Genomic DNA, 13,993 nt, shown 5'->3' on the forward strand with positions numbered 1-13,993 from the left:
AGGGCATTTTCATAAATTTTGATCACCTGCTTATAGCCTTGTCTAAAATGTTTTGCAGGTCAGCTGCCAAGACGAGATTATCTTTTGTGGAGTTGGAAATTTGTTTAGGGAAGGCTGGACAATTCCATTTGGAGGCACTTTACCACTCAGCGGGGGGAAAAACGGGGGAAAAAATTCATGCAGATGCTGAATTTCTGAGCTTAACTGGGGCTCACAGTTCTTATGTTGGCATAAAAAACATTACTTATAAGTACCCTTCCAATCTGCATGCACTGATTTTATTTATTTTTTTTCCCTTGACACTCAGGCCATCTGTGACAACTCTTATGACATCTCTCAACCTGCTTTATTTTTCTCCTTGATCTCTGAAGCAGGTGATACCTACAAGATTGTGCTGTGTGAGCTCCTTCCTTCTCCCCATAGATTTTGAACTTTCTTAGCCTGTCTTAACCAACATTTACTGGGGGCAAACACCGTGTTGCTGTGGGTTTTATGATCTGAGCTGGCTGGGCTGAGCAGAGGCCTCTTAGTGTCTGCAGAGGTTCACTCTAAAGCTGACAAATGGAAGTGGGGGCAAAAGGAAAGAAAGAGGCATTAGTAATTCCCGAGTTCAGGAGAAGTTCAGCCAGAGCTTCCCCGGTAACTGTCAGTTCCCTTCTTATCCCCATTTATTTATGTAGTTGGTGTAATGACTAAAGCTTAAATGTGAATGCAAATACAAGATAATTTTGCAGAGTATCGTTCCTAGGAGTGCTACAATCATTACAGGATGAAATAATATAAGTAGAAAGATAATAGCAAAGAGAGAGAGGCATGAGCAAAAGAGAAATTAAGTTTTCAGTTGAGTTTTGGAAAGAAACGGAGCTAATGAGTTGGAGCTCATCTAGATGGCAGCAGCAGGCATTGCTTTTCCTACCAAGAGAGGTGATGTATGTCTGGAGAATAAAAGAGGATTAAAAAGTTGCCTTTTTAATTAGTAGTGTAGGGGTTGAAAGGGCTGCAGGAAAGAACGAGGAGTAGACTGAAACAAGCAACGTATCATGGATTTACATGTACAGTTTATTCAGAGTGAGTGACTGATACTGGGCAGTTCGTAAAAGCAGACTGCTTCAATCTCATCCTTAGCTGTCTTTATTTTTAAAATAATATTTAGGTTGAGCAGTTTTGGTCCTGTTGCTGCAACAGAGTGGCTGGGGAGGGGGAACAAAGGTGGCAGCAGGGGGTTTGCCCCAGCCTTGACACCAGCACCAGGATGTCCCAAGGTTTGGGACCACCCACCGGTGTGCCCAGCCTGACCCCATTCCCTTCTGGAAAATAGCCCCCAGAATCGAACCAGAGGCACGTGTGTTTTATGGGCTTGTTTATCTTCTGCCCTCTCCCATGAGGTCAAAGCCAGAGCACTAAGCACCTCGGGGTGGCTGCAGGGTTTTTCCCCAGCGATGGTGCCAAGCAGGGGATGTTTGATGTAGGCAACTCCTTTGCCTTTTTTCTTTCTTCTTTTTTTTTTTCTTTTTTCCCCCTCAAGCAGGCTAATAGAGCCAGCAGCTGTATAATTAGTGGGAGCAGGTCCCTATGTTTGCACAGGGCAGTTGTTAGCAAGGCTGCTGCAGGCTGAGCACACACGGTGCACATGGAGGTGCTCGCCAGGCTCTGCCCTCGCACTGCGCCAGACGGAGACGCCAGTGAAGACGGACACAGGTGGGCTGCTTAGCGTGACGGAAAATAATTAGGAGAGCATTAGTTTTAGGTTGAAATAAATGGGTTGTCCAGCTGTAGCTGCTGTAGAGAGGAAGCTGAATGTTAATTAGTTGCCACCAGTAATTATGGTGATTATGTATTTTTTGAGTGGCTGTTGGGAATAGCTCAATTCACATCCACAGAGTAATGTGAATGACATTTCTAATGGCTTTAAGGAAGAGGGAAGGTACTTTTGTAAGAGAAAATGCTTTGTGTCTGCTGCAAGAAATACATCCTGCTTTTCTACGCAGAAAAATTAGACCCTGGCAGAGATGGGATTTACATTTGTTCTTCCATCTCATGGTGCATTTTCTTAACTGTGAGACAGGCAGACCTCTTGAAAATAACTCTGAATTTATTTTGCTGGCTTCCAGGCCTGTTTGATGCTTCCTTCTCACACAGATAAACAAAGGTGATGCCAGTAAAATTAATGGAAACAGTGATTTTGTGAGAGACTGTTACCTTATATTACTTGCTGAGGGCCAATTTTAATATTGAGATCAGAAAACTAATTTTACAGGCTTGTCCATACACAGGGCTACTACAAAACAGTTGCTCCATACATATTTATGTAGGCATTGCGATAAAACAAGTGCTCACATGCAAATCTGTTCAGCAATAGCTGTTGTGCTCTAAATTCAATTTTTCTTTCAGTTTTTTCTTTCAGTTGTAGATCAAGCCTCTCACTTATACCCACTAGTTAAGAAGTGAACTCATTAACATGCCACCCACTGTGTCTGATAACCTAACTAACACCTTCGATCTCAGACAGCCTCAGCTCAAATTCACTCTTAGCATTATTTGTCAAGATTATTTGTAGAATAGATTTGCATAAATTCCCAACAAGCATGTACTGAACACCCAGAGTTTTGTGGAATACTTTACTGGAAATGACTGGTCTGCGAGAATGTTGTCCTCCATGCAAACCAAAGTGCTGCTCCCACAGGTTCCTCATTTCAAGAAATAATAACAAGTACTTGAACCTTGCATGCTCAAAATGTGCAGAAGCCCAAGGACAGTGAGCTGATTTGCACAGAAACCCTCTGATGGTTGGACGAGGACGGTCTTCTGCAATCCACAGGGAAGGTCGGCCTAAAGCACTTGCGTGGCTGCCTAAGGTGAAACTTAAAAAATGCACCATTCCCCTTCGTTTACAGGGGAAATACAGTACCTCACCCCCTGACCTTCCTGAAGCTGAAGTTTGGAAGACCCCTGCTGATGGTGATTCAGGTAAGACATTGCCTGGTGTTTGCATCAGGCATATAACTCACTGTTAGGTGCATGACTGATTTTTCTGAGCGTTGGGACAATACAAGATACCCTGATGACACTCAGTGGTCAGCATGTCTCAGGCAGAACTAAAGAGATACCCAGCACAGTGGCATAGCCCCCTTCTTAGTCTTGCACTTGCAGAAGCATCAGTTGGAGAGATGTAATCTCTGGCCCAGCCCTTACTTTCCTTCAGCTTTGTTCTCCATGTGGAGTTTCTTCAGGGGTGCCTGGTCTTGTTACATAGAACCATGTTCTCCTTTGGGTGGGACTAGAAATCCATCCATTACAGATTCAAAGTGCATCATGAGGTGGTCACTCCCCTCTGCTGTGCCCAGGCACATGGGCACGTCTGTTGCATGGTGTGACCTTGCCAGAAGCAGCTGCGTTTTGCTCCCGTAATAGATGTAGTTGTTCAATGGAGGTTGCACATTCTGAGGCAGCTGGACCTGTGGGGGTTGATTGCCTAAGCAGCAGGGTGCCCCACATCTGGGAACAAGCCTTGGGCTAACAGCTGGCTGAAAGCTTTTGGTGGGTTGGATTTGGCTGGGAGCATAAGGAATGCCAAAGGAAAGGCTCCCGTCTCCACTGCAAACACAATAGCCCTTGAATTCCTTAATTACTTCCATCTAGGAAAGTTGATGGCCTCTTTGACTGAACTATGTTTAATGAAAAGTAGGTAGCAAGATGAATGCTTTGCTCTTGCATCTAAAATCCACTGATAATTAGACCTCATGGAAGCAGTAATGTACTTTCTTTTCATTTTCCCCTGGCCAATGAGTCAATTGAAATACATTTTCATCCTTTTATCCATAGTACTTTAACTTGGGGACTAGTGAGATCGTGCACATGTTTTCTTGCATGCATGGATCCCTGTGCAAATGGGAAGTTGGACTGGCCTTGGTTTACCCAGTGCTTATACAGCCTGTGCTCTCCTCTTCCAGATTCCTCCTGAAGGATCTACTGCTGTTTGATGGGAAGTTCTCAAAACACATTGAGCCACTTCGGGAGAAGCACAGGACAGCCTGGGACTCTAGTTCCTTTTCTTTGACAGTGAAGAGTTGACAAGTTTAAATGGACACACCACAAGCACTAGAGTCTAGGGAAGATGGAGGAAGATCAAGAGCCCTGTCAGGTTCTGAAGTTTTGAAGAATCAGAGCCAAGGATGTTCATCTTGATGTCTTGTGTGGCCTGTGTTTATAAGAGCGAGTGCTTTGCCATGTTCTCCTTGAGGACCTGGCTGAGCATCCAGAGAGGGGGCATGTGCTATCATCTCCACTGAGGCAGATTGGCTCTTGCTCATGCTGAGCTCCTCTGCATGCTGTGCCATCACCAATACTTGTTCCTATATGAAATTTTGCTGTTCCTGTGCCTGACAGCTTCAGTTTTCCCTTTTTGCTCTTTATTCTCCTTCTCTCATACTGTCCTTGGACACAGGGGTAGTTCTCAGTCATGCTCGTGGGCTCGCTTCAGCCCTGATATTTTGGTGCTTCCCTCCTCCATCCTCTCTATGCCTGGCTCAGCTGAGGAGACTGTGGGCTCTGCTTGCTGTCGAGGGGCTGGCAGCTCATTGACAGAGCCATCAGTGGAGTGACTTTGTCCATAACACAGTTTCTCTGGGTTTCTGGATCTTTCTGGGTGAGGAGATCTGCCTGCCTGAGGGTTCATTTGCACAAACACCATGGGTGAGAAATCTAACACTGTGTTGGGCCATGTTTATTTTATATCTAAGGGCTGCTGAGAGCTGTGTTGACCAAGGCAGTCCTTCAGCCCCTGGGAACACCGGGACTCTCCTGGGTGGACATGGTTGGAGCTCTTCTGGTTTGCCTAGTAGCACTGTGGATGCTGCTTGGCAGCCCAGGCAATGCCATTAATTATTTTTTATCTTTTTGTCTGAAACAGTGAAGTAAGTTTCAGTGACAGGAGAGAGGACAGAGTAATGCAGCTCAGGGAAGAACTGTGTTCTCAGAGGGTTGTTCTGGGCACAGTCAATGCTCTCACAGTACACACAAAGGGATTTTTAACCCTGGGGTCCCTCTGGAGTGCTGGTCAGGGTGTCTCAGGCTTGCGTGGGAAGCAGTAGTTTCTGTGTAGCTGCAAAGTGTTGTGCTGGGGCCGGTCTGTGCTTGCTGTGGGGTGGGAGAAAGGGTGAGCAATTTTTTAATATTTCTTTTTTTTTTTTGCACATTTTTAAACTGCTGCTCTGCCTTTCTCACTTCTGGATTGATGGACATTGCTGCCATCCATCCCAAGGATGGCTCCAGGTGCAGCTATGAGTGAAGATTGTGGTACTGCTGTACTGTACCACCTGTCTCTGGCTGTAATAGGCAGGGTGGTGGCTCTTCCAGGAGGAAAAACACCTTGAATGAACCAGTCTCCCATGATTCCCTCATGGACCCAGTGGTGCAAGCAAGTGTGCTGGTGTGCTTTGTGCTGTTGTCTGTGTATGTCAGTTCCAGCACAGTGAGGGGCTCCTTGAGGCAAGTGTGATGACTCCAGAGCTGGTCCAGGTGCATTCAGAACCCCAGCACTGGCTCCCTCCTGGCATGGGCACCCAGGGCCCTTGCTCTGGGACACCACCTTTGGGAAACTTGTTGTTTCCTGTCTGTTCCTCACCGGCTCTCAGCAGTTTCTGTGCGTGCCCACCAGAGAGCAACCCCAGCACAGGGTTGTTGTCTCCAGAGAGACAGAGATAGGGATTGTAGGTCTGGGTGTGAGGTCAAATCCATCTTCTCTCACCCCTTCCAGCCCTATCCCCTCATCCCTAACGTGAGCTGAGCAGTGAGTTTAACCCCACTGTGCACACTGTCCTGGGTGAGAGGAGTATCCCACAGAGAAGGGAGGACATGCTGGCATGTGAAGCTCCAGCAGGAGACCCTCCCTGGGTCTTCAGCAGCAAACTCAATGCCATCTCCAGGGAATGACCATGCCATGAGTTAGGAAGGGACATCAATCCAATGCACAGTGTGGGTTCAGACAGAGCTTAAAAACTTGGAGGGTAAAATCTGGTGCTTTATGCAGTCTTGTATAAGTGCACAGACAAATTGTACTAATCTCATAGAATCATATAACTTAGTCTGTGAAAGACCTTTAAGAATGTCGAGTCCAACAGACATGTCAGTGTATCAGGGTATCTCTAGTGCTTGAACATGTAATTGAGGGGGGGGGGTTGTGTGTGAGAGGCCATTCCAGTGCTTGGTCTTTGGGGGAGGAACAAACCTGCGGGTCTTTTGCGTCCACAGGCTTCGTGAGTGTCAGCTGAACTTCAGTGCTGGCCCAAAGGCCCAGGGCAGGGCAGTCATGACTGGTCTTGGAGGTGGGGTTCAACTATCCAGCATGAGATATTTCACCAGAGCTGCTTGGGTCAGGAGGGGGAGAAGGGCGGGATGTATCTTGCCTGGGATAGACGCAGAGCAAGAGATTGAATCACCTGCTGGAAGGACCCGTCCGTCCCCTCCCTGCGCTGGAGCCGCAGCAGCAGCGTTCACGTGCCCGTGGTGGGTGCAAAGGTCTGTGGCACCGCTGAGCCGCAGCCCCAGCACTTGCAGAAATGGGCTTTGCAGGAAAGCTGAGAGAAGAAACAACTCCTTGCTATTTTTATCCTTGCACCAGCCCCCGGGGATTTCGATTGACAGGATTAGTTATGAAGCCAATATTATGAGTTTAACTATGAGTGAAATAACACAACTTCTGTGGGAAGCAGAGTAAAAGAGGCAATTATACAGTAGTTTAATAACAGCGTGCTGCTGGCTGCATAGCTGAAAACTTACAGTTGGCAGTAATTAGGTTTTTTCATTCTTCCTGTTAAATAGCTTTAAAAATTACAAGAGGAAATAATCTGATTCTCTTTTATTTCATGCTGTTTTCATCATCCATCTGTGTCTATTTGGCCTTCAGATTATTCTTTTATATGTTTTTAGTATCTGGTATTTAAGACATGCAAAAATGGGACTTAATGTTGAAAAACATGCAGAAAGTGCTAGGAATAAGGGGGTGGAAGTAACACAACTTCTGAACATGAGAAATCCAGGGGATTCTTGAATGGACAGTGAGGGCTTTCCAAATTGACTAATCCTGACTAACAGCTGGACTTCTAACTACAGGAGTTATTCCAAATCATTTAAAATGACAGTAAAAATGAGGTGTTAGAAATTAAGCCCTCGTTTGCCTGCCTGTTACTGTAATGTGCCAGGTGTAGATAAGCAGGAGGGAGGGAGGGAGAGAGGTGCTGTGGTGCCTCAGTCTGTACACTGGTTGCTTGCTGCCCTCACCTCTCTGGTGGGATGTCGTGATCTGACTCTGGGCTTTCCTCCCACCTTGGGCTCTGTGCTGGGTTGGCAGTGTGATGGGGGTTTGTTGGTTGGCAAAGAGCTGGACTTGGACAAGAGCCTGTGTGGTCCATCAGGTCTGTGGGGCACTTTCTCTTCCCAGTCTTTGCTGCTCCATCCAGCCTGGCAGTGCTTGGGATGTGTGCTGATGTGCTGGGACTGTACAGACATCTCATGTCCCTGTTGTCCATATCCCAAGTGATGCTTCCTTGTCTGCTGCCCTCCTTTCAAGCATTTTTTTTTCTGTGTCTAGACAGCAGTAAGTTTTCTCTTATGCCATAAAAACTTGAATTACTTTGGAAATACGCAGTTGCTAAACTTACAAGGTGAAACTTGATGAGCCAGCAAGTAGCATTTTGGCTGCTTATGATCGTAGCTTGAAAGTGCTGCACAGCACAAAAGGAAGTGCTCTCAGGTGTGCTCTCACTATTGAAAGATCAGGATGGGATATTTGCTTGGAGATTAAAAGTATTCTTACTCTTGCTCTCCTTTACCTTATAATGTAAAAGAGCTAGGTATGATGAATGATATCCTAGTCGTGATGTTGTGCAGAGAATTGAGTATGAGGTGGTGTTTTGCAGCTCTGGTGCCTGATGGGGTCCCTGACACCTGCAATAAATGTGTTCTGCGGCAGCTCACCTGACCTCACAGCAGAACATGACTCCTATTTTATTTCTTTTTCTCTGTCATGGCAGGAGCATCACAGTTCAACTTCACACTTGTGTGTTAGTTTTAAAGCACTCTGGAAATGCCCAGAGTTTATAGCAGGGCAAAGGCCACCTCCAGGTATGCCTCTGTGCTGTTTGCTTCCACTTGTCGACAGGAGTGCGCTGTGCTTTTGGCAGATGCAAATGGTCCAGATGGTACTGGGAAAAGTGCAAATGAAAGATTTGGTTTCAGCCCTTCCTCACTTTAATAAAATCCTGTTCATCTCTCTGGTAGAGCCTACTTTTTTAAGGGGCTTTTAAAAACGCATGCTTTCTCTTTTCTTCTGCCTCTGCCTCAGAACCTGTGATCTTCAGCTCATCCCTGTGTCATTGGAAGGTGTGGTGCTGGTTATTGCAGACTGTCATCCAATGCATGTGCCTTACAGCATGTTGTTCTGGTGCTAAGATCACAGTCTGTATAAACTGGATATAATCCATTAATCAGGGTGTCCAGCTGTCTCTGTGGTGGGGCCAGTGGCCAGGCTTGGGCCAGGTGGACAGGGTAGAGAATGGTTCACAGGGTCTGGACATGTACTGGTGAGGTGCAAACTTTTAGTGTGTGCTAAAACAAATATTCCCTCATGCTCTGAGTTCCCAGTGTAACTGAAGCAGGGGTAGCATGTGGCTCAAAACAGCTGGTGCTGTGCTTGGACTTTGTCTGCTGTCCAGTTAGGCAACATTCTTCTGCAAAGTCATGGTGGAAGGGCAGGAAGCTGAAAGGAGTCACCTTCTGTGGCTGGTCCCTCCCATGGGTCACTACATGGACCTAATTTCAGCTTGGGAGAATGAGGGAGAGGAGAGCTGTCATCTCCCCATTAGCTCCATCTGGAATGGTATGTGTGCTCCTGGGCGTGTGCTGTGCTGATGCTCACACAGTGCCCGAGTCACCACCCTGCATTAGCTTATTCCAGCACATTTCCTTGTTACAAAATTAGATCCATTTTGGAAATTGCTGCTGCACTAGTAATTGAATTGAAGGGGTATTTTTTGTCAGTTTTTTCTTTTCTTTTTTTTTTTCCTCTTTTTCACTGGAGTAAATCAGGAATAAGTCAACAGAATCAAGCCCTTAGTGCTTTCAGCAACATGCTCATTTAAATTGGATGCAAGAGGGTGTCTGTGTTTACATTTGGCCTGCCAAGAATCTCTGTTTCAGAAACTGGCTTACATAATATGTCAAAATTGGTTTACTCATTAGCATTGCAAACTGCGTGAAACAAGCTGCAGATTGATAAACTCGCAGCAATATTTGCATCCGGAGCCGAGTGGCACAGGGGGAGGGGAGGTTCATTAGGAAACGTTCCATTTCCACAAGAAAAACAAATGGTTTCCAGTTATATATCTCAGACTTCGTTAATTTTCTGTCTTCCCAAATTTAAATAAAGATCGAGAGGGAAATGTTAAAATCTATGTTGGCAAACAGGCAGCCCGTCTTAATATTTCCTGTGCTGGTTGGTTGTTTGCAGCAGCAGCAGCTCCAGGTTGGCTGATTCTCCTCTCCCAGCTGGGCCTCCAGCCCCTCTCCCAGGCTCCAACCTGCTCTCACGCTGCTGCTGCCTTAATTGATGCTTTCTCTGCAGCACAGGTGGGATGGAGGCTTTGATATTATTAATTAGCTCCTCCAAATGTGGAGTGGGCACAGATGTAGTAGCATGGCCTAAAGAGCCTGCAGTGGTGCTGCTGCTCCTGCCTTCACCTGGCCAGGGTGAAAGTGGGTTCAATGCACCCTTGGGCAGAGCTGAGGACCGTGATGTGGAAAATCTCCAGCTCAGATCCTCCATGACTAAACCAATGAAACTTCATCTCCACCATGCAGTGCATGATTTTATAGGCATCTGTAAATCTGCACACACACACATGCAGGCATGAACAGGGCTCCTGGGGTAATATGAGCAAGCACGTTAAGAGTAAAGCAACAGAGCAATGAGAGGGTCTAAGTGTAACCAGTGCCTTTGGGCTTCTGCTGTGTGGGCTCTGGGTACCCTGTGCTGGGCTGGGGATGGCGAGAAGAAACAGCAAATCGGGGTGAGAGGCCAGATATTAGGAAAAGTTTCTTCACTGAAAGGGTGGTCAAGCATTGGAATAGGCTGCCCAGGGAAGTGGTGGAATCACCATTGCTGGAAGTGTTCAACAGGCACATATGTGCTGCTTAGACACATGGTTTAGTCGTGGACTTCACAGTGCAGTGTTAACAGTTGGACTCAGTGATCTTAGAGGTCTTTTCTAACCTTAATGGTTCTATGATTCTGTGCTGTCCTCCTGCAGATGCCTCCCCTGAATCCTGCTGTACCTGGGGAGAAGTCTCTCCCCAGGCTGCAGCCCTCCCTGTTACTGGTGTCACTGCATCCCTTTTAGCTGCATTGGCCATGAACCTCACACGAGCAGTGATTAAATCTCTTGAGACCCAGAGGTCATGTAGCAAAGCTGATGGAAATCTGCTGGATGTGTACTGCTTTTCAGTAGTATCTGAAGTAGTTTGGGGCTTAAATCCCAAGGAATTTTTAGTTTCCTTTGAAACTGTCAACTCAAAAATCAAAAGTGGAAAGCTCTAATACAGCAGAGACGTGGCATAGCACTGGCAGCAGTTCTTTCTGTGCTTAGTGATGCCAGGTGCCCTATCCAGTACTTCAGATGAATTTTTGAAAAGGAATGTAATAAAGCTGGGGAAAGGACCAGCCTGCAGTGCTGCAGGGTCTGCCGCAGCCCGATAAGTGTTTTGCCTTGTCAGCAAACACTGACATGTCCACTTTCATGTTAGACCAGATCCACAGCATTCGTGGTATATCACTGACTTGGGGAAAAAAAAGCAGGCTTTGTTCTCTGTATGCCATGGAGTCCATGTTGCAGCATTATTTGGAAGAGGTGGGCGACAGGACAGGCCATTGTCTGCTGCAACCCATCATGCTCTGGCTAAAGCTGCATCCTGTACCCAAACATCCCACACAGGTGACCAAGTGGGCACATGTTTTAGAGGACGGAGAAATGGCAGCTCTCAGCTCTGCAAAACTGTTTTAATGTATGTTTTTTAAAGTTTCCAGAAGACTTCAGTGAGTGTAAGTAACAGCAGTTGTTAGCTGTGGGAAGGGAAAATAAAATTATCTCACTGGAAAATTATACGAGAGGTGTTTGCATTTCACTTACTGTCACACCTTGCATCAAGAGGCTGGTCACCATGAGATACAGCGCATTTGAGTGCCAGCTGGAGAGCTGAATGCAATGAAGAAGGCCAGGAGCAATGATATGTATCATCTGGGGAGCTGAGGCAGGCTGAGCATCCTCCTGCCACCCTCCGTCAATGTGTGGGAGCAACCCAGGCACCCTCAGGCTGGAGAAGAGTTCCCAGGGGTGTGGGAGAACCAGCATCACCCCTTGTGCTGATGCAGTGGGTGGTAAGTTTTGTGTGGTCCTTGGTCATCTTTGCCCATGTGCAGCGTGAGCGTCACTGCAGAGTGCAGCTCCTGCAGTGATAAGGCATCAAAGGGCTGCTCACGGTGTAGGGGGAGGCAAGTACTGCCCAGCTCTGCAGACCAGAGTTGCTGTGCAATTTAACCTTCATGGATGGGACTCAGGCAGCGTGCAGGTAGCTGGTGAATGTTTTCATGTGTGTTAAAATGCACCACGCAGCAGAGCAGTGCTTCATCCTGGAGAACTCTCTGAGCATCGCAGTGTCTCCTCGTTACAGCATCAGCCAGCATCAGGCTGTATCTGTTGGAAACACAGGGCCACATCGTCAGCAGTGACATCTGTCAGCCTGGCAGTGTGGCTCCTGCTTGTGGGAAAGGGGCCTGGAGTACTGTGCTCATAAAGAGCTGTCAGAGCCTCCTCTGCCTGGATTGTGCTAGAAGTGCCAGCCCCCAACACATAAACTGAATTATCGGATTAATTCAGCCTCCTTGGTTTTGTCTTCAGGATTTTCCCTGTGAATTCCAGCACTTCTTGTACAACATAAATCTGAAACTGCTGGAGAGAAGTAACTGTACTCTAATTTTGCTGCGCAGAGAACTGTTGTCACCCTGCAGGTGTTTCTGTATACCAGCATGTAACTTCTGTCTCCAAATAAAAGGGAAAGTTTACCTTATGTCTCAGCCATTAACTCACATGTATTTGAAAATATTTGATGCCATGTGTAGAAAAGAGGGCAAAACAATGATCAGTAAACATCACAGTGGTGGTGGGGCAAAGGTAAGGCTCTGCTGAGAGAGACCTGTGAATCCACTCCTGCCCTTAATGTGCTAATATCCTGAATGCAGAGCTGAGACCATGAGACTGGCCTGAAACCCCTCTCACGAGGTGGTTTGCTGTGACAGTGTGTGAGGTTTGTGTTTGTGTGTAGCTGCTGGGGGGAGCAAATGTGGCACCTTCCTGAAGAAGTGATGTGTGTTTGCCACGGACATGTCCTATGAGCAAACAGGTACCTGTGTGTCGAGGCAATGAGCTTATCCCCTGCTACCTCCTCCTTCTTCCAACACACATGGGGCACAGCAGAAGTTTTGTTTGGGTGGGTTAATAGCACAAAAATTTTCCCTTTTGGTGCAAAGGAACCCATGGGTTTCCTGTAGCTTTTCTCTGATACACAAAAAGGGATGAAAGCCCAAATTCCACGAGGGCACTTTGAAGGTCTGTTCCTGTGCAAGCACAGGCAGAGCTCAGTACAAATGAAAGTATGGGAGACCTAGGAGGTCTTTTCCCCCTTCTGGATGGTCTTCTTGCTGCAGCTGCAGGGCGGCTGCCTGAGGTGCAGTGAAAGACATCTCAAAATGTAACAGAGAGTCCAAACAGCCCCCAAAACCCACAATGGAGCAGCACTGCTCTGGTGACAGTCTACAAGTGGCAGCGTTTTGGAGGGTCTTCAAGCTTAGTTCAACTTTAGCCCAGAACTGTGAACTGTTTCTTTTCTAAGGATTGAAGTGATGCTGCATTAGCAGTGGATGGGAAGGGGCTGCACCTCCCAGCCCACCCTGGTGGTACCTGCACCACAGCAAAGCAATCAGCCCCTCACCGAGGGGAAAGTATTTGCTTTCTCTACTTAGGCTGTATGTAGTCAGTGTCTAATAATATGAGCATTTTGCCATCCCTCTGCAAACAAGGCTGAGGCTGCTGCCTGATTGGTATATCATCTCACTTTCTCTCAGCATTGATTTTCTTGCTCTCCTTATTTGCTTCATAAAAAGCGAGGCAAGGAGCTGGTGCTCGCTTGCTCTCCCTCCCTCCCTCCCTCCCTCCCTCTCTCTCTCTCTCTCTCTCTCTCTCTCTCCCTCCTGTGAGAAGCTTTTGGGAGCCTTTATTTTTAGTATGAGACAAACCTTGCTTTATTTCAGGAGAAGCAAGTTGGATTATAGATCCTTTTGTAAATGTGTATGGTGATATTTGCTCCGGTAAGTTATATGCATCTCTATTTATTTGTGTAACTGTACTGGTTGGGGGAAAAGTGGGTTTTTTCAGGAATTGTGAAGCCCACAAAATTGTTTTTAGGCTTGGTTTCTTTGTAGTCTCATGCTGAGCCAAACTGTTCCATGGTTTTTAGATACGTTGAAATATTTTCAATCTGTATTTTGCTTTCCAGAGGGGGATGCCTGCTTTGAAAACTTGTTTTGCACTTCATTTTACAGCAGACAGTGGACAGTGATGATTAAAGGGAAAAGAAATTCTGATTTATCGTGTTCCTTCCGGCATTTTAAATCAAAGGTGCCTCCAAAATAATGCAGCAATATTTGATACAAAAAAAAATCAGTAAGAGCTATTTAATATTGATCAAGCTGAAGTATGAAATCTGACTGCCTATTACCTTAGAAAGATCAATCTAAAGTATGACAGGTTGGCAGCAACATGCTTCTCATCGAAATGTGTTAATGAAATAACGAAAATCTTTAATTAAGCAAATAGTTTGCTTTTCAGAGTGTAACATCATTAATACAGGTCAATAGACTGTTGCTCTGACTTTTGGTGCCCTGCCT

At 46.4% G+C, this 13,993-nt stretch overlaps 1 protein-coding gene across 2 annotated transcripts in view; it reads left to right on the top strand.

The window, feature by feature from the left end:
• Positions 1-13,993, top strand: part of SYNPR (synaptoporin) — a 103,989-nt gene that overhangs the window by 46,988 nt on the left and 43,008 nt on the right. The window contains exon 1 of one of the 2 annotated variants that reach the window (XM_017826903.1): positions 13,221-13,414. The exons of the other annotated variant lie outside the window; for it this stretch is intronic. Coding sequence (XP_017682392.1) covers positions 13,391-13,414 — 24 coding nt within the window. The 5' untranslated portion in view covers positions 13,221-13,390. Of the gene's footprint in view, positions 1-13,220; positions 13,415-13,993 lie in introns of those variants that run through there. 2 annotated transcript variants of the gene reach the window in all.

This window comes from Lepidothrix coronata, unplaced genomic scaffold, assembly GCF_001604755.1.
Source record: "Lepidothrix coronata isolate B3197 unplaced genomic scaffold, Lepidothrix_coronata-1.0 Scaffold131, whole genome shotgun sequence".
NCBI classification, from domain to species: Eukaryota; Metazoa; Chordata; class Aves; order Passeriformes; family Pipridae; genus Lepidothrix; species Lepidothrix coronata.